Source organism: Neoarius graeffei, chromosome 5, assembly GCF_027579695.1.
Source record: "Neoarius graeffei isolate fNeoGra1 chromosome 5, fNeoGra1.pri, whole genome shotgun sequence".
NCBI lineage: Eukaryota > Metazoa > Chordata > Actinopteri > Siluriformes > Ariidae > Neoarius > Neoarius graeffei.
Genome location: NC_083573.1, coordinates 18345501 through 18366869, shown reverse-complemented (window position 1 = coordinate 18366869; position 21369 = coordinate 18345501). Strand labels below are relative to the sequence as shown.

Genomic DNA, 21369 nt, shown 5'->3' with positions numbered 1-21369 from the left:
GACGGTCACAGAACAGACAAGTCTGAAATGTTGCCTGTCTTTCCAAATTTCAGCCTGTCCGAATGATGGGCCAAAGGCCCAGAACAATGCAGCTGGGGGTCCAGGGCCTGTCTTAGGGTCCCGGAAGCTGAAGGGCTTTAGACGCCTGGAGATGATTTCTCAGCTATTTCCAGGCACATTTTTGTGATCGTCAAAGGCCAAATTACACTATGTTAGTTGCCAATTACACTACAAACTGAATATTGACAAGAAAAATGTCAGAAGATTCAAGTAAAACATAAGTTCTACCCAAGAAAACAGTAGCACACAGGTCTGTTCCATGTCTAGGAAAAAGGAGGGAAAAAAAAGGGGGGGGGCAGGATCTTCCAGTTTGTTACAACTTACTGCTACTCATATATTGGTACTATAATAACGCTCATGAAACATTATGTCAACAATTACTTTTTTATACCATGTTTATAATAAATTTGGCAATTAACAATATAACTATTCTTACATGGGAGTTAAAATTTTGAGTACAAGATTCCAAGTAACTTTGTAACAAAATGACTTAAAATGACTCAAAACTAGACATGGTCATATCATTTGGCATTCAGGCAAAAATCTGTTAGACTAGAACTTAGAAAAACAGAAGAAAATAAAAACTCTTAAAATATAAACCTACATCATCCAAAGCATATGACTATCATTCTTATTATGAATAAGTCAAGTCAATTTGTATAGCGCTTTTAACAATAAACATTGTCGCAAAGCAGCTTTACAGAATTTGAACGACTTATAACATGAGCTAATTTTATCCCTAATCTATTCCCAATGAGCAAGCCTGTGGCGACGGTGGCAAGGAAAAACTCCCTCAGATAACATGAGGAAGAAACCTCGAGAGGAACCAGACTCAAAAGGGAACCCATCCTCATTTGGGCAACAACAGACAACATGACTATAACATTAATAGTTTTAACATGAAGTCAGTTTCGTTGGGGTTATAAACTCTTCACTGATGGAAATTGAGTGCAAAACTGTTCATGACAACTGCAGTCCTCAGCCATAAAAGCATTACTGTAAGTGTCCAGAGCGTCCTCCAGGTGTGACTTTCAACTGTCCACATGGGGCCGTCCTCCACAGAAGCGATGCGATGAGACTCCAACCAGACACAGGGCACCAGGATGGATCAGACAGGTCCGAGGAGCAGAAGAGGTCAGCATCTCGATCCCAGGACCGACATGTAACTCAGAGGGACAGATTTTTTTCTTTTTTTTGGGGGGGGGGGGAGAAAACACAGGTTGTTAGGTATGCCCAATGTCACCTGAATAAGTAGGAACAGTATACATATTGCACGGAGTACAAGCAGGGACTCCGGCAAAACTAACTAGGACAGCATAAACGGGAGAGCCAGAAGGTAACACAGGCATGAGGGAGCCCCGGGACATAAAGCAGCCAGCCACTACACCGTCAACAAACTCGAGTGAGCAAGCAAGTGGGGGACTGACAACATCCATACATCCCAGTTTACCAAAACACTATGTCTGAGGACCCTCCAGATCTACACCTTTACCTCATAAACACCATTAACAAAAGGCTTGACTAAACAGATATGTTTTCGGCCTAGACTTAAACACTGAGACTGTGTCCGATTCCCCGACATTACTTGGAAGGCTGTTCCATAACTGTGGGGCTTTGTAAGAAAAGGCTCTGCCCCCTGATGTAGCCTTCACTATATGAGGTACCAGCAGATAGCCTGCACCTTTTGATCCAAGTAGGCGTGGCGGGTCATGGGCCAGAAGTTCACTGAGGTACTGTAGTGCGAGACCATTCAGTGCTTTAAAAGGTCAATATGAAATTTGATTGGGAGCCAATGCAGTGTGGATAAGACAGAGGTGATGTGGTCATATTTTCTAGTTCTAGTAAGAACTCTTGCTGCTGCATTTTGAACTAACTGGAGCTTGTTTATGCACTTATTGGAACATCCAGACAGTAAGACATTACAATAATCCAACCTGGAGGTAATGAAAGCATGAACTAGTTTTTCCGTGTCATGTAGTGACATTAAATTTCTTATCTTAGCAATATTTCTGAGATGAAAGAAAGCTATCTGGATGATGTTATCAATGTGACTTTCGAATGAAAGACTGGGGTCAATAATCACCCAGAGGTCTTTTACTGCTGCACATGAAGAAACAGAAAGGCCATCCAGAGTTACTGTGTAATCAGAAAACTTACTTCTAGCTGCAAGTGGTCCTAGTACAAGTACTTCAGGCTTGTCAGAGTTAAGCAGAAGGAAGTTAATAAGCATCCAGTGTCTAATGTCCTTCACACATTCCTCAATTCTATTAAGCTGGTGTCCCTCATCAGGTTTTGCAGAAACATACAACTGTGTGCCATCAGCATAACAGTGGAAACTAATACAAGGTTTACAAATAATAAGTCACCCAGAGGTAACATGTATAAAGAAAAAAAAAAAAAAAGCAGTGGACCCAAGACAGAACCTTGTGGAACACCAAACTTTACCTCAGTATGTCTAGAAAAATCACCATTTACATCAACATACTGATAGCGATCAGTTAAATAAGACCTGAGCCAGGAGAGGGCCGTTCCCTTAACTCCCACAGCATTTTCTAGTCTATCCAGAAGAATGGAATGATCTATGGTATCAAATGCTGCACTAAGGTCAAGCAACACAAGCAGCGAGACACGGCCCTGATCAGACGCCAACAGTAGGTCATTTACTACTTTAACCAGAGCTGTCTGTGCCATGATGAGGTCTAAATCCTGACTGATACATTTCATGGATGCTATTCCTATGCAAATATAAGCATAACTGCTGTGCCACAGCTTTTTCAAGGATCTTGGCGATAAAGGGGAGGTTCGATATTGGACGATAATTGGACAGCTGACAGGGATCAAGGTCAGGTTTTTTAATCAGGGGTTTGATAACTGCTAGTTTAAAGGATTTGGGTACATAGCCAATCCTAAGAGAATAATTTATTATTTTTAGAAGGGGTTCAATTACTTCAGGTAGTATCTGTTTGAATAGACGTGTAGGTAAGGGATCTAGTACAACCCCGATTCCAAAAAAGTTGGGACAAAGTACAAATTGTAAATAAAAACGGAATGCAATAATTTACAAATCTCAAAAACTGATATTGTATTCACAATAGAACATAGACAACATATCAAATGTCGAAAGTGAGACATTTTGAAATTTCATGCCAAATATTGGCTCATTTGAAATTTCATGACAGCAACACATCTCAAAAAAGTTGGGACAGGGCAATAAGAGGCTGGAAAAGTTAAAGGTACAAAAAAGGAACAGCTGGAGGACCAAATTGCAACTCATTAGGTCAACTGGCAATAGATCATTAACATGACTGGGTATAAAAAGAACATCTTGGAGTGGCAGCGGCTCTCAGAAGTAAAGATGGGAAGATGACCCCCTGATTCTGTGCCAACAAATAGTGGAGCAATATCAGAAAGGAGTTCGACAATGTAAAATTGCAAAGAGTTTGAACATATCATCTACAGTGCATAATATCATCAAAAGATTCAGAGAATCTGGAAGAATCTCTGTGCGTAAGGGTCAAGGCTGGAAAACCATACTGGGTGCCCGTGATCTTCGGGCCCTTAGACGGCACTGCATCACATACAGGCATGCTTCTGTATTGGAAAATCACAAAATGGGCTCAGGAATATTTCCAGAGAACATTATCTGTGAACACAATTCACCGTGCCATCCGCCGTTGCCAGCTAAAACTCTATAGTTCAAAGAAGAAGCTGTATCTAAACATGATCCAGAAGCGCAGACGTCTTCTCTGGGCCAAGGCTCATTTAAAATGGACTGTGGCAAAGTGGAAAACTGTTCTGTGGTCAGACGAATCAAAATTTGAAGTTCTTTATGGAAATCAGGGATGCCGTGTCATTCGGACTAAAGAGGAGAAGGACGACCCAAGTTATCAGCGCTCAGTTCAGAAGCCTACATCTCTGATGGTATGGGGTTGCATTAGTGCGTGTGGCATGGGCAGCTTACACATCTGGAAAGACACCATCAATGCTGAAAGGTATATCCAGGTTCTAGAGCAACATATGCTCCCATCCAGACGACGTCTCTTTCAGGGAAGACCTTGCATTTTCCAACATGACAATGCCAAACCACATACTGCATCAATTACAGCATCATGGCTGCGTAGAAGAAGGGTCCGGGTACTGAACTGGCCAGCCTGCAGTCCAGATCTTTCACCCATAGAAAACATTTGGTGCATCATAAAACGGAAAGATACGACAAAAAAGACCTGAGACAGTTGAGCAACTAGAATCCTACATTAGACAAGAATGGGTTAACATTCCTATCCCTAAACTTGAGCAACTTGTCTCCTCAGTCCCCAGACGTTTACAGACTGTTGTAAAGAGAAAAGGGGATGTCTCATAGTGGTAAACATGGCCTTGTCCCAACTTTGAGATGTGTTGTTGTCATGAAATTTAAAATCACCTAATTTTTCTCTTTAAATGATACATTTTCTCAGTTTAAACATTTGATATGTCATCTATGTTCTATTCTGAATAAAATATGGATTTTTTTTTTTTATAACTTCCACATCATTGCATTCCGTTTTTATTTACAATTTGTACTTTGTCCCAACTTTTTTGGAATTGGGGTTGTACACAAGTTGAGGCTTTTGATGCTGAGATTAATGAAAGTAATTCAGTTTCTCTAAGGGGAGTAAAACATTCCAATTGCTGATCTGATCCAGTTATATTGTTAACTACAGGGTCACTTACATTGTCTGACCTTAAATTAGTAGTTTGAGTTTTTTGTTGGATATTCTCAATTTTGTCATTAAAAAAATTCATGAAGTTGTTGCTACTACATACTACAGGTGTGCATGTGTCTATAGTGGACTTATTCCTGGTTAATTTTGCTACAGTATTAAATAGGAATCTAGGATTATTTTTGTTATCTTCTATTAGGGATATGTTGATCTAGTAGCACTAAGAGTTTTTCTATACTTCAGGAAGCTCTCCTTCCACGCTAATTTGAACACTACCAATTTTGTTTAACGCCATTTACGTTCCAATTTTCAAGTGGTCTGTTTTAAAGTGCGAGTGTCGTCATTATACCAGGGTGCTAATTTTTTGTCTCTGACCATTTTCCATTTAAGAGGAGCTACATTATCTAAAGTATGGCGGAATGTTGACTAAAGGCCAATTTATGCTGACAACCCAGTCCTCGCAGATAGCGTCGCAGACAGTGTCTGCGTAGCCCCCCCACCTTCGCAGACGCTCTGCGCGCACCTCCCAAAAATTGTGACCACCGCAGAAGCCTCGCAGACAGCGTCGCAGACAAGAGGGCTCCGATTGGTCCACTCTACATCCGCTGTACATGCACTTCCGCTTCCCTACTTTCCCGGTTTGGTTTGTTTTCACGACCGGCATTTTTAAAAACACGAGCGAAGATGGAGCAGCACGAAGAGCGGTTGATTGAGGAAGTACGTACATCTATACGACTCCAGTTCTAGTCATTATAAAAAAAAAAAAGTTCTAGTCATTATAAGTAACCGGAGGATAAACACTCCACTAACCACACCCACCAACTACTCCTAGCGACTTCCCGCCCCCTTGCGTTGTGCCGGTGAATAACATGGCGAACGCCTATTATCCCCGCTCAACAATAAATTACAACTGTCTGCGAAAAGCTATCTGTGAAAGCCTTGTCGCACGAGCATGCAGAGGCCTTAAGCATTCAGTTGCCTGATCAAGTTCTGCAGGGGCTGACAGTGACCCAATCAAAGTTGATAACTCTGAGAGATCATTTATAAAGCTCTGTGCAGTAGTTGACATGAATGTACATTTAATACAGTAGCATGGTGAGGTGCATAGATTATTACTCAGACATATTTTGAATGAGATGAGATAATGATCTGAGATAACTTCAGACTGTGGAAGTGTGACTACGTTTTCTACATTTAACCCGAATGTTAGTATTAGATCGAGGGCAGGGCTCTACATTAACTTTTGAAACCACTTGTCCTGTCGGGCAAGTTGAAAGGAAATTTACTTGTCCGAATGTGAAGTTGACTTGTCTGAAGAAATATTTGAGAACCCCCCCCACAAATAAACTATTTGTAACCCAACAATCTTTATTGCATTTGCATCACACTGCTTGTGGCTTGTATTCTTGCCATGAGACACTAGAATGTCTCGCCTATATGAAGCTGTATCTTTAAACATGCTGCTCGAGACATCAGCATAAAGTAGGATGCGATATGCACAGAGAACATTGCATTCCATCTCCGGTGTCTTGGACCCATTCAAATTCATCCTTCCAAGAATTGAGAAATTTCCGCTCTCTCTTGCTTTCATAGTTCTGCTGTGACTGTTTCCTCTTCTTTTCAGCACCAGATGCCTCGGATTCACTAGACTTCTTTGTGAAGCCGAACTTCAGGAGGGATATTTTCTAAATGTCTAAATTTTTATAATGAACACCATCAACAACAATTCAAAGATTTGGGAATTACCACATACTCAACGTAAATATACAGTTGAATAATGATCCTGCCAACAGAAATGTCAACAAATCCACGTGTATGACACGATTAAAACCAATCCTAAACGACCGTTAACTTTTCAGCTCAAATACACGCAGCGGTATTGGCTGGTTTCGCAAGTGGAATATTCAGTCCCCCTAGGATTTCGTGGGCCTTTTTTGTGATTGTTGCGGGCTAAAATGTCTGATGTTGTGGGGGTTTTCCAAAAAATTGCGATGAAAGTTGGTGTTTTTTAGGTTTTTGTTGCAATTACATTGCGGGAGGAAGTGAAAGTTGCGAGAAATTATTGTGATTTTCTCTTTTTGTGATTAAAATTGAGTGATATGTTAAATATTAAGTTATTACTGAAAAACTATTGATTAAAAAAAAACAAAAAGACACTGAGAAATGGTCCTATAAACAGCTTTACCAATATAAAAGATTACCAGGACTACAAAAATGCAGAAAAATAGGCTTTACTTATCCAAATGCACCTGTTGGTTCAAAAGTTAAAGTGCAGAGAACCTCACAGCACAACATGAAATTACCTTAAAATATAATATAAATGCCTCAGCTTTCATGTAAGAAAAAAAACTACCGTAATACTAGTACTGTGTGCAGGCAGTCTCTCCTGAAGACTAAATTAAACAATAATTATAAACTAATAAAATAAATGGCTCAGGCTTCATAGAAGAAAAAAATAATTTGAACAGAATCTCACAGTATGATGCTGAAGCTGCCTAAACAATGGAAAATAAAATACCATTTTGGCAAAAATGTTGGCATCCATTAATTTCTCGTGTTAAGTAAAAAAAAAATAAAGTGCACACAGTCCTTCACTGTAAACATAACACACTTTCAGTAACAGAATTTAAGCCTATATAAAACACTGACTCGCACATGCAGTGTTGCCAGATACTGCTGACGTTTTCCAGCCCAAAATATGTTCAAAACACGCCCAATTGGGTGGGAAACCGCCCAATCTGGCAACACTGCGCACATGCTGCTTCTCTTGAATGTATACACGGAAGTAAGGCAGAAGGTAGTTTGTCGACGTCACCTCAAGACAACGCCAATGATTGGTCAAATTTACGGGAAAGTTGAGGTGATTGGATATAATTCCAACACCGCCCTGAATTCGCGGGGATTGGTTGAATTTGCGTTGATGTTGCAAATCGCAACATCGCGAAATCCTGGAGGGTCTGAATATTGTGCATGCGCACATCACTCTTTCCGAATAGAAACATCCGGCGATTCATCAAAACAATATGTCGAGTGAGATGCTTCGGAAATCATGTGAATAAACTGATAAATTTGATATGTAACCCGAATATCGGCGTATTTTGGCACTTGTCCGATCGGACAAGTAACTGAGACAATGAACTTGTCCGACATAAAGCATCACTTGTCCCGGACAAGCGGACAACCGTTAATGTCGAGCCCTGGGGGGTGTGACCACCATTATGGGTCAGTCCTATGACATTCTGATTAATCCCTACTGAATCTAAAATGGACACAAACGCTGTTTTCAAAGGGTCTTCTGGGTTATCGAAGTGAATATTAAAACCTCCAACAACTAAAGCTTTGTCTAAGGAAATAACCAGATCGGAGATAAAATCTGCAAATTCAGAAAGAAACTAGAATATCCCCCAGGGGCCTGTAAATAATAAGTAACGGAATTACAGTGGTGCTTGAAAGTTTATGAACCCTTTAGAATTTTCTATATTTCTGCATAAATATGACCTAAAACAATCAGATTTTCACACAAGTCCTGAAAGTAGACAAAGAGAACCCAGTTAAACAAATGAGACAAAAAATATTATACTTGGTCATTTATTTATTGAGGAAAATGATCCAATATTACAGATCTGTGAGTGGCAAAATTATGTGAACCTTTGCTTTCAGTATCTGTGTGACCCCCTTGTGCAGCAATAATTGCAACTAAACATTTCCGGTAACTGTTGATCAGTCCTGCACACTGGCTTGGAGGAATTTTAGCCCATTCCTCTGTACAGAACAGCTTCAACTCTAGGATGATTGTGGGTTTCCTCACATGAACTGCCTGCTCCAGGTCCTTCCACAACATTTCAATTGAATTAAGGTCAGGACTTTGACTTGGCCATTCCAAAACATTAACTTTATTCTTCTTTAACCATTCTTTGGTAGAACGACTTGTGTGCTTAGGGTCGTTGTCTTGCTGCATGACCCACCTTCTCTTGAGATTCAGTTCATGGACAGATGTCTTGACATTTTCTTTTAGAATTCGCTGGTATAATTCAGAATTCATTGTTCCATCAATGATGGCACGCCTTCCTGGCCCAGATGCGGCAAAACAGGCCCAAACCATGATACTACCATCATCATGTTTCACAGATGGGATAAGGTTCTTATGCTGGAACATAGTGTTTTCCTTTCTCCAAACATAACACTTCTCATTTAAACCAAAAAGTTCTATTTTGGTCTCATCCCTCCACAAAACATTTTTCCAATAGCCTTCTGGCTTGTCCACGTGACCTTTAGCAAACTGCAGATGAGCAGCAATGTTCTTTTTGGACAGCGGTGGCTTTCTCCTTGCAACCCTGCCATGCACACCATTGTTGTTCAGTGTTCGCCTGATGGTGGACTCATGAACATTAACATTAGCCAATGTGAGAGAGGCCTTCAGTTGCTTAGAAGTTACCCTGGGGTCCTTTGTGACCTCGCCGACTATTACACGCCTTGCTCTTGGAGTGATCTTTGTTGGTCGACCACTCCTGGGGAGGGTAACAATGGTCTTGAATTTCCTCCATTTGTACACAATCTGACTGTGGATTGGTGGAGTCCAAACTCTTTAGAGGTGGTTTTGTAAACTTTTCCAGCCTGATAAGCACCAACAACACTTTTTCTGAGGTCCTCAGAAATCTCCTTTATTTGTGCCATGATACACTTCCACAAACATGTGTTGTGAAGATCAGACTTTGATAGATCCCTGTTCTTTAAATAAAACAGGGTGCCCACTCACACCTGATTGTCATCCCATTGATTGAAAACACCTGACTCTAATTTCACTTTTAAATTAACTGCTAATCCTAGAGGTTCATATACTTTTACCACTCACATATGTAATATTGGATCATTTTCCTCAATAAATAAAATGACCATGTATAATATTTTTGTCTCATTTGTTTAACTGGGTTCTCTTTATCTACTTTTAGGATTTGTCTGAAAATCTGATGTTTTAGGTCATATTTATGCAGAAATATAGAAAATTCTAAAGGGTTCTCAAACTTTCAAGCACCACTGTAACTGGGTAGACCCATTTTTCGAGGCTACACAGATTATACTAGTGCATCTCAAAAAATTAGAATACCATGAAAAAGTTCCTTTTTTTCATAATTTAATTCAAAAAGGTAAACTTTCATATATTCTATATTCATTACATATAAAGTGAAATATTTAAAGCCTTTTTTGTTTTAATTTTGATGATTATGGCTTATAGCTCATGAAAATCAGAAATCCAGTATCTCAAATTATTAGAATATTCCCTAAGATCAATCAAAAAAAGGATTTACAATACAGAAAATGTCCAACTTCTGAAAAGTATATTCATTTATACACTCAATACTTGGTTGGGGCTCCTTTACCATGAATTACTGTATCAATGCGGTGTGGCATGGAGGTGATCAGTCTGTGGCACTGCTGAGGCGTTATTGAAGCCCAGGTTGCTTTGATAGTGGCCTTCAGCGTATCTGTATTTTTGGGTCGGGTGTTTCTCATCTTCCTCTTGACAATACCCCATAGATTCTCTATGGGGTTCAGGTCAGGCAAGTTGGCTGGCCAATCAAACACAGTAATATCAAGGTCAGCAAACCATTTGGTAGTAGTTTTGGCACTGTGGGTAGGTGCCAAGTCCTGCTGGAAAAGGAAATCAGCATCTCCAAAAAGCTCGTCAGCAGATGGAAGCATGAAGTGCTCTAAAATCTCCTGGTAGATGGCTGTGTTGACTTTGGACTTGATAAAATACAGTGGACCAACACCAGCAGATGACATGGCATCCCAAATCATCACAGACTGTGGAAACCTCACACTGGGCTTCAAACAAATTAAATGTAAAATGTACTTTCATCTGAAAAGAGGACTTTGGACCACTGAGCAATAGTCCATTTCTTTCTCTCCTTAGCCCAGATAAGACACTTCTGACATTGTCTCTGGCTCAGGAGTAGCTTGATATTAGGAATGTGAAAGTTGTATCCCCTTTCTTGAAGATGTCTGTTCATGATGGGTCTTGATACACTGACACCAGCCTTAGTCCACTCCTTGTGAAGCTCTCCCAAGTTCTTGAATCAACTTTTCTTGACAATCCTCTCAAGACTGCAGCCATCCCTGTTGCTTGTGCACCTTTTCCAGCCACCCTTTTCAGCAATGACCTTTTGTGGCTTACCCTCCTTGTGGAGGGCATCAGTGATCATCTTCTGGACAACAGTCAAGTCAGCAGTCTTCTCCATGATTGTGGTTGTGTGTACTGAACTAGACCGAGAGATACACTGTGTTCATACTGTTTTACTCAAACTCGAAATGAAATATTCTAATATTTTGAGACGGGTTTTTTTATGTTTTTTGTACTGTATGCCATACTGATTAAAATTAAAATAGAAAAATGCTTGAAACATTTTAGTTTATGTGTAATGAGTCTATAATATATAACATTTTCACTTTCTTAAATAACTGATGGAAAATATTGAACTTTTTCACAATATTCTAATTTTTTGAGATGCACTAGTATTAGTATGAAGAACTTCAAATGTATTAAATTTATAACCAGGTTTGTATGTTACACCTAGATAATCATTATAAATAACCACGACGCCTCCTCCTCTACCAGTTAGACGAGGCTGGTGTATATAACTCTATCCAGGAGGACTAGCTTCATTTAATGCTATAGATTCATTTGGCTTAATCCATGTTTCAGTTAAACAAATTACATTAAAACTCTTGATCAGTAATAAGTTCATTAACCATTAGCGCTTTAGATGTAAGAGATCTAATATTTAATAGCCCCACCTTTAGATCAAAGGTGCTGGCAGCAGCTGGACAGTCCGTATGATCTAATTTTATATTGATTAGGTTACTGGAACAAACACTGAATGTTTCTACTTTTTTGTTGAGCTCGAGGAACAGACACAGTCTCAATGTAGTGGACACTGAGTGACGACTCTGTGCAGCTAGTAGACAGTCGGTTTAGCCTGTTCGTCTGCTCCCTGGCCTTGGCTCTGGATTGTCAGAAATTAACTAGGCCTGTTCTGAGACTATGACCTATGCTGCAGGAAATGAGAGCAGCACCTTCCCGAGTGGGATGGATACCGTCCCGCCCTAACAGGCCAGCAGTGCCCTCAAAATTAGCCTAATTATCTATAAAGCCCACACTGTTTTCAGAGCACCACCTGGACAGCCAGCAGTTCAGCGACCATAACGCATTGGAATGGGGCCAAAGCATACTACAGCATCGGACATCGTCTTTGCCAATTTAAACACCTCTACAAAGTTACTCTTAGTAACCTCAGACTGACGAAGGCGTATATCATTAGCTCCCGCATGGATAACTATCTTTGAGAAACTGTGCTTGCCTAGGACCCCAAGATTACCTGCTATGTCCGGCACCCTGGCTCCTGGTATACACCTCACTAAAGCTGCTGGTGCCCCTAAAGGCTGAGCTAATTTCACATGCCATATGATAGAGTCCCCTATAACCAGAGCTCTTTCAGGTTTCTCAGTGGATGCATCACTAAGGAGAGCAAACCTGTTTGACACGTGACACAGAGAGGAGTGGTGCTCCCGTGGGCGAGCCTCAGTGGTAACTTTGGCTCTACGCTTATGCCGCCGAGTCTTCAACCATTTGCCCCGCTGTAAGGGCTCTAATGCCGGAGTTGGGGGATTACTAACTCCACTTAGGGCATCCAGACTTTCCCCTACAGAAACTACAGTTCTCATGCTCACTGGCCTTCTCTAAAGCCTGGACACGCGCTTCTAGCACTATAATCTTCTCTGTCAGAGAACTATCTAATCTGCACTTATCACAAATAAAGCTATCGCTAGCGACGGAGGAAGAATAACTAAACATCCTGCACTCAGCACACTGAACAGGCTGAAGGTGTGCCATGATGAAAGGATTCACGTACCTTAATTGAAGATCTGTTGATATTAAAGTAGATCCGATGTGGACGGCCTTCGCTTATGGTCTTTACGCAGGAGAAGAAAAAAAGAAAGCTTCCGGTCTCTGCGTTCTTCCGAAAAAAGAGAGGAAAAAACGGAAAAAGGAAAGCAAAAGTACAATTTAAAAAAAAAGAGGATACTGGAAAATTATTTGTAGAAAAAAAGTTAGTAATTAACGCCAACACTCGCGGAAAAAAGACTCGTCGCAAACAACTCGGGAACCAGCACCAAATGAGAATAAAAATAAAAAATAAAAAAAATACACAAACACTGATTGGCAGTTTAGCACTTTAACATAATACTGTACTGCATAGTTTCATATAAACTGAACTCTTAGACCAAGTTTACATTAGACCGTATCTGTCTCGTTTTCTTCGCGGATGCACTGTCCGTTTACATTAAAACGCCTGGAAACGCCGGGAAACGGGAATCCGCCAGGGTCCACGTATTCAATCCAGATCGTGTCTGGTCTGGTGCTGTGTAAACATTGAGAATACGTGGATACGCTGTGCTGAGCTCTAGCTGGCGTCGTCATTGGACAACGTCACTGTGACATCCACCTTCCTGATTCGCTGGCGTTGGTCATGTGGCGCGACTGCTGAAAAACGGCGCGGACTTCCGCCTTGTATCACCTTTCATTAAAGAGTATAAAAGTATGAAAATACTGCAAATACTGATGCAAATACTGCCCATTGTGTAGTTGTCTTTAGGCTTGCCATCCTTCCACTTGCAAGTGGTAAGTGACGCGCATGCCCGACATGCACTGAGATCACACACACAGCGGCTCAGTCCCAAATCATTGCTCATGCGCTCTGTGAGCTGCGCAGGGCCGGAGTGTGCACCCTCCAGAGGGCACTCGCTGTTCAGGGCGGAGTGATTTGGAGCGCAGGATGCCTGCGGAGCCGAGAGTATCCGTGTATTGGTGTTGCTGTGTGCACGCGAATCGTGTATTGGCGTTGCTGTGTGCACACTAATCATTTTAAAAACGTTAATCTGATGATCCGCTGATACGGTCTAATGTAAACCCCACCTTAATCAACTACCGGTAACTGTATCAATCAGATACTGTCAACCCTGAAAGACTTGTTCAACTGCATTGTGCAATAAAACCAACAGCAAATGCTGAGTGTATTATTGTCGCCTTATTTAGCGTGCCACTCGGAGAGAGGGAAGTGCCTGTAAATTTTGGTGGGGCTAGGATCTTCGGTGGTTGAGTTATAAATTTTTAAAAGCTGGCTTGAACCAGGGCTCATATTAAAGTTTTCGGCAAGCAATACTCGCGTGGAGGATTCAGAGCCGAGGTATGGCCGTACTGGGCCGGGCCTGGGCTGGTTCAAAAGGGCTTGGGGAATGGGAGGTGCCTGTAAATACTGACAGGGCTAGGACTCGGTGGCCGAGTTATAAATTTTTAAATCCCCGCATGCACAAGCAGCTAGACCAAGAGCTTGTGCTAAAGTTTTTCATGATCCGCGCTCACTTCTGACGTCAGATTGGGCCGAGCCTGGGCTTGTTTGAAAGGGCTTGGGGAGAGGGAGAGCCTGTAAATTTTGGCCGAGTTATGAAGTTTTAAAGTCATGGCTGCGGGGGCCCCTGTTTCACAGGCCGTGTTATGACAATGTATTCATCCAGTGTAACATTTGGAAGAAAATTAGACCCATATCTTTACAATTTTTAATCGGCCATTCGGTCTGATGCTTTTGAAATACAGGCGAACAAATGCGAAAATTACTGGTCAATGTCCACCGGTCCAGCCTTATTTCCCACACTGATATACATCCCATCAAAATCATCAGAACATGTTTGTGAGGTTCTAAGTGTCTTGGATATTTCAGTACTACAGTGATTCCTATGGAATCAATTTTGTGGCAAAATGTTCATACAATATTTTGAAATATCAAACAAAAACGACAAATCAAAATACAAAAAAAAAGTAAATTTTTTTTAGACTGGCAAACAAATTATTCGTGTAATCATGCAAAATATCAGTCTATTACTCTTCAGAAACCTTTTATTTTTGTTCCACATCTTTCTCAATTTTGTTTGACGTAACTTATTTTGGTTGCGATTCCAGCTTTCTCGTTTGCGCTCCCTGACTTTTTGCTTGCAGTTTTGGCACAAACTTCGCGTGTGGGTGGGCTGTCCAGGAATGCATTCCCATTGGGTAACTTATGTTTGACTGACAGTTACACTCAGCCGTTCCCTACTCGGATTTTGGCGGACTGTTTGACGAGTGACCGATCCATTGACGGTAAACAAGGATCGAGTGGACTTCAGTGGCGACTATGATACTGAATTAATTCAACAAAGTGTAAGTACGAGACAAATGTGTTGTATGTGTTGCAGTAGTACAAAATCCGAGTAGGAAATGGCCGCAACAGCCTCCGGGGGAATGGCTGAGCGTAGCTGTCAGTCAAACACAAGTTACCCAATGGGAATGCATTCCTGGACAGCCCACCCACACGTGAAGTTTGTGCCAAAACTGCAAGCAAAAAGTCAGGGAGCGCAAACGAGAAAGCTGGAATCGCAACCAAAATAAATTACGTCAAACAAAACTGAGAAAGACGCGGAACAAAAATAAAAGGTTTCTGAAGAGTAATAGACTGATATTTTGCATGATTACACGAATAATTTGTTTGCCAGTCTAAAAAAAATACTTTTTTTTTGTATTTTGATTTGTCGTTTTTGTTTATTTCAAAAGTATTGTATGAACATTTTGGCACAAAATCGATTCCATAGATTCCAGTAGATAGTATTCCTAAATACAAATCTGGCATCATTAATGCAGAATTGGTCTTGAGAACCTGCTCAACTGATTGGAACTTCAACTTAGCTGCAGATGACGTCACTTGATTGCATATGGCGTCGCTGGATAAACGCGTGTTTAATCCAGCGACGCCATACGCAATCAGTGACGTCATTTGTAATCCAGTGACGCCATGTGTAATCCAGTGTATTGCTGATTCTGTACTATTTACAAGTAACGTCATATGAGAGAGGCGAATTGCTGCACGCTTCTCCAGCTTTATAATCAGCACTACACGGTCATGTGTTTAAAATAATTATAAACATGGACGTGTCTGGGTTTTCCCCCCTGACTGATGCATTTCATGCTTGCGCGCGCAGACACAGCACAGATTACCGTGTAGCCTGAAAGCTACACAAATCTGCTGTTTATTAAGCATATCGCATCCCCAGTTCATGCAGCACAGTAAGATGAATACGAAGCGACACATTCAGGCGTGTTTGTGTTTTTCTGGCTCACTTTTCCTTTGTAAGTCGTGAGGTTGCAGAGGATATCGGAGCGCAGAGCCTCGTCGCTGAGTAAGCGCGTGCACTGACTTCGCCACACCTCGCTGTTTTCATCCGCCAAACAATTGTTCCAGTGCCAGCACACCAGCGAGCAGCGCATCAGGTCCGATAAATCCAAATATGAGAAAATGTGCTCCAGAACGCGGCTTGGAAGCCGGCCGGCGACCCCCGAAGCCCCACACGCCGCGCCCGCACAGGAGCCGCCGACGCTCCCGACAGCAGCGGCCGCCACGCCGGACATGTCGAGCTGGAGCTCCGCTGTCACGACTCGCTAATGCTAGGTGCTAATTCACCGAACAGCACCCGGTCTTGAGCTACCGGAGCCGGTCAGGACCAAGCCTCGTTTCCTGCAAGCATGTTTAAACTGGGAGCAGCTAGCCGAAACCATCTAGTGTGTGTGCGCGTTTGTTGGGAAACGAGCAAATCTTGGTACCATTGTAAAGGTCCTGTTAGGGTGCATGCTAAAATACACGGAGTTGTAAAATATTCAAACATAATATATCGAGGTATTTATTTAATAAACTTATGCACAATTACAATTTTGCAAATTAAAACAAATTTGTTTTACATACGCTGTTCGGAAATAATGCAACTATTATTATTTATTATTATTTTAATGTCCCTTTAAGGACCTGATTAACGATGACGTCTGTATTATTCCGGTCATACTTCACCGACAGAGGGCGCACAAGAAGTCTGTACAAACTGGCTATGTCCCAAACAAACAGTAACCATCAACTAGACCGGACAATTCCCCGGGGGAAATTGTGAGAGGATGCAGTGCGCGAAGCAATTCGGTCACGCATGTTTGCTGGCCGTGAATGTGTGACCCGCAATGATGTTTCAATGCAATGATTATGTGTGTGCTTGAGACAGCAGCCGTCATGAAGAAGCGCTATTCAAGAGTATAAACAAAGTGACTACAGGCGGAAATTAGCATGTACTGCTATAACCTGGGACAGACATCTGTCCTTACCACAAGGATAATGTTTAATATGTGCACTGTCCCTTTTAAAAATAAAATAAACTCTAAACTCTAAGAAGAGTGTTTGTAGTTTGTATGTACGAACAGAAGTGTTCCTAATAAAGTGGGCGGCTAAGGTGAAGTGTCATGCCGACCGAGGCCGGGTTTTTTTTTTCACAAAAAAAAGAAATTCACAAAATTCTTTCACAGTGAGCGCTAGAAGGGTCTCCTGAATAGACTGTGAGAGACTTTTCTGTCCTGTTTATAATGGGTGTCAATGAGCTAAGTCACACAAGGTCTTGAATTTTGTGCTGTGTTTTACTACGGACCAGACCTCGAACAATGACAAATAACTCGACAACGGAAGCAGCTATTCACAAAATTCTTTCACAGTGAGCGCTAGAAGGGTCTCCTGAATAAAATGATGTATTTTTTTGTTTGTAGTCTTAAAAATAACGACACTAGAGCGATTTAAAAACGAGTGACTTTTCTGTCCCGTTTATAATGCGTGTCAATGAGCTAAGACACACAAGGTCTTGAATTTTGTGCTGTGTTTTACTACGGACCAGACCTCGAACAATGACAAATAACTCGACAACGGAAGCAGCTATTCACAAAATTCTTTCACAGTGAGCGCTAGAAGGGTCTCCTGAATAAAATGATGTATTTTTTTGTTTGTAGTCTTAAAAATAACGACACTAGAGCGATTTAAAAACGAGTGACTTTTCTGTCCCGTTTATAATGCGTGTCAATGAGCTAAGACACACAAGGTCTTGAATTTTGTGCTGTGTTTTACTACGGACCAGACCTCGAACCCACATGGCGTTTGAGCCGGGACTGATCCGAAAGTGTAGAACCTAGCAGAAAAGTTGAATGCCAGATCCACAGAGAAGTTTTCCTACGTTTTAGAGTTTGAATCACGTCTCTAGGTTAAAGCATGCCAGAGCAGCGGACGTTTGAAAAACGTTGAAAAAGAGCTTTTTTTTCAATTAATTCCATAGAAATGAATGGGGTTTTTTGGGGCGATTTTTTCACGACTACGTCGCGAAAAAATCGTATTCTGTAGAGAAAAGTAATAGCATAGCGAGTCCGATCGAGCCGCACATTTTGATATATTGTTTGTCTGTGTGCGACGTACGGTTATTGAGTTATTCGAAATCAAAATTTGCGTAGGAATAATAATAAGAAGAAGTAGAAATACGTAGAAGAACAATAGTTGCAGTGCTTTGCACTGCAACCTATGGGCTCCCCTAGGGGAGCCCATAGGTTGCTGTGCTGCAGCACTGCATCCTAATAATATTTAAACATGTCTTGAACACTGTTATTTCATGTTAAAGCTATAATGAATTTCCTGGTTACACAACTGCACTTTTTGACCATATAGGACACACTTATAGAAGCAAGTTATTTATAATCGTGCTATCATCTTTCAGCTACTCCCGTTAGGGGTTGCCACAGCAGATCCTATGGGTGGTAAAAGAGAGCAACTGGACTTGCTTGAAGATTCTTGAAGACGTTTCACCTCTCATCCGAAAGGCTTCTTCAGTTCTGTCTGACTAGTAGGGAGTATCAGGTATTTATCCTCTCATGGATGAAAAGCTCATCTAAGGTGTCGTTGAGTCATCCTGTTGGTGTGGGTCACTGGGGGCTGGATGTGAACGGCCTCGAGAGTCGTTAGGGTGATCAATGGAATGCTGATTCTCTCTGTCCTCTTGTGAGTCACTGAAAACAGCTGGGTTTTGGTGTGCATTCAGGCCCTGTCCACACGGCAACGGATTCAGGTAAATCCGATAAAATTTATCGTTTTGGCCTGGCGTCCACATGGCACCGGCGTTTTGGGTGCCCCAAAACGATATTTTTTGAGAACAGTTTCCAGAGTGGAAAAATCTGGCAATGGCGCACTTGCGAAGTCGTCTGGATGAGTAGAACGGATTTGTTTACGATGATGTCACAACCACATGACTAGAACAAGCAGCACTCTCGCGCGCATCATTTGTAGCAACAATGGCAGACCCCAGAGTAGTAGTAGTTTCAGTGCTGCAGTCGCTGCTAAGTTTATTAGGTGTGGCATGTGTATTGCATCATTTTCAGCAAGCGTTGCGTTGCCATATGTACCTGATATTTTACTGATCCGTTGCCCATGTGGACGCGATATTTTTTTTTACCCGCTAAAAAAAAAAATCTTGTTGCCGTTGTTGTGTGGATGTAGCTTCAGTTGTCTGGGAAGTGTGCCAAGGACTGCATTGTAGGTGGCTGATAAATGATGTCTTAGACCCCCACCTCTGTTCAGTGATGGCCGTTCCAGGTTGACAAAAATGGCTTCTTTAACTCCTCACTCATACCACCGACCTGGATGACTGAGAATCTTCACAGCCACAGCAGATCCATTCCACATATTTAATTTGGCATAAGTTTTACACCAGATACCCTTCCTGACACCCCCCCCCCATGTATACAGGCTTGGGACTGGCGCCAAGTATGCCCTGGCTTGTGCTGGGTATTTTACCCACCGTCCTTGAACCATGGGGGAAACCAGAGCACCCTGAGGAAACCCACACAGACACAGGGAGAACATGCAAATTCCACACAGAAAGGTCCTCATCAGCCATGAGGTTTGAACCTGGAATGTTCTTGCCATGAGGCAATAGTGCTAACCACTGCACTATCGCTGTGCACCCAGTTCCCTTTTGAGTCTGGTTCCTCTCAAGGTTTCTTCCTCATGAGGTCTCAGGGAGTTCTTCCTTGCCACTGTTGCCTCAGGCTTGCTCATTGGGGATAAATTTATTAGTTCATAGGTTTAAATCTTTATTTTTCTGTAAATAGTTTAGGGATAAAATTAAGTCATGTTTAAAGTATTTAATTTTCTGTAAAGCTGCTTTGCGACAATGTATGTCTTTAAAAGCGACAATGTCTGCTATTAAAAGCACTATACAAATAAACTTGACTTAAAGCCGCTTTGTGACAGTGTCTATTGTTAAAAGTGCTATACAAATAAATTGACTTGTTACCAAGAAACAAAAAGATGGAGCCATATACCTAGTTATTCAACAAATGATACCTGGAATGGACAAGCAGAGATGTCAGGGAGAAGGTGCAAGTGTGCTGGTTCAGGATGCCCAAAAGAAAACCTAACTGCATATTCTTTCAAAGGGTCCAGTGAGCTCTTACTGGCTCTTGAAAACCCATATCCGCAGCAGATTTCCAAGGTGAACACCCTCCGTAGTCTTGGTTGTGACACTATACGGTGTCCGCGCCTTCATTTTCTTCTTCTGACTTGAGTTCATATGTGTAAGAATCCTGGCACAGAAACCACTGCTTACTTCTCAGAGTTTAGCTACAATTCTACATGTTGGTGGGCAGGGAGTCCTTGTTTACAAAAGCATCTCAAAGAATAATATAAAATGATTGAAAAGTGTATGGCAAGTCTCCTTTAATGGTTTTTCAGTGCCCAGTAATATACCCAGACACATGATATAGGATCAGTTACATCATGCAGGCACCTTTACTTTAGCACATCCTGTGTGCCTAGGCTGCTCTTTGGGCCTGTTTATAAAGAAGCCCTAGAGAGAAGAGTTCAGGCTTTGGAATCATATAGCCAACAGAACAAAGAAGACCAGCCATACAACACCAACATTTTTACCAAGGGTAAAAAAAAAAAATGCTCTGACAGTCTCTGAAAGGCCAAAGGTTAGAGCTGCAAGTTCACTGGATCCTGATGACCATGTTGCAGGCCCACCATCCTTCACAGGGCTCAAAGCTTCACCAATTTTAGGCCCCAAATAAGCTGCCGCTTTAACCCAAGCAGTTAGTTTCTTCCTGGACAAAGGTGCTATCCAAGGAGTAGACCCCACCATACCACCATTTAGAACAAGGGGGTCTCCTCAATTTATTTTATTGATCAAAAAAAGAATGGCAGATCCCATCCTATTCTAGATCCTAGGAGACTGAATTGGTTCCTGAAAGAACTCCCCTTCCGCTTGGTCTACAGCGATACATTCTCATCACAGCAAAAGGAACACAGATCCTGACCCACTAGAGCCACAAAGCCTTTTTTGAGAGATCACCACAGACACCTTCCTTACCAGATGTGGTGTAACAAGAGGAACAGCGGATGTATATACATGAAATGTGAGGTAAGAACACAGTAACCTGACAGAATCGTGAGAAACTTTCAGGTAGGCACAGGTGGACCAATTTTCCAATGAGTGGCCTCCTTGTTGAGTTTGGTTCTCCCCAGTGGAGCCAAACGGCACTCTGGGACAAGACACACTAACCCTTGATTGACCTCACAGCATACCATGTATATACATTTCCACCTCACTTGCTGATTCTGCCAGTTTCGCTGTCAGCAAAACAGTGGGGGAACTGCATAGACCTTCCAGGACTATTTGA

The 21369-nt window shown here is 41.7% G+C and overlaps 1 protein-coding gene across 2 annotated transcripts in view; it reads right to left on the bottom strand.

The window, feature by feature from the left end:
• The window catches only part of fbxo45 (F-box protein 45), a 39662-nt gene extending 23228 nt beyond the window's left edge, over positions 1–16434 (bottom strand). The window contains exons 1-2 of one of the 2 annotated variants that reach the window (XM_060921359.1): positions 15967–16434; positions 12671–12775 (exon numbers count right to left, since the gene is read on the bottom strand). In XM_060921359.1, coding sequence (XP_060777342.1) covers positions 12671–12775; positions 15967–16254 — 393 coding nt within the window. In that variant the 5' untranslated portion in view covers positions 16255–16434. The remainder of the gene's footprint in view (positions 1–12670; positions 12776–15966) is intronic. The other variant, XM_060921360.1, reaches the window with a different exon arrangement.
• Positions 16435–21369: the final 4935 nt, after the last annotated feature.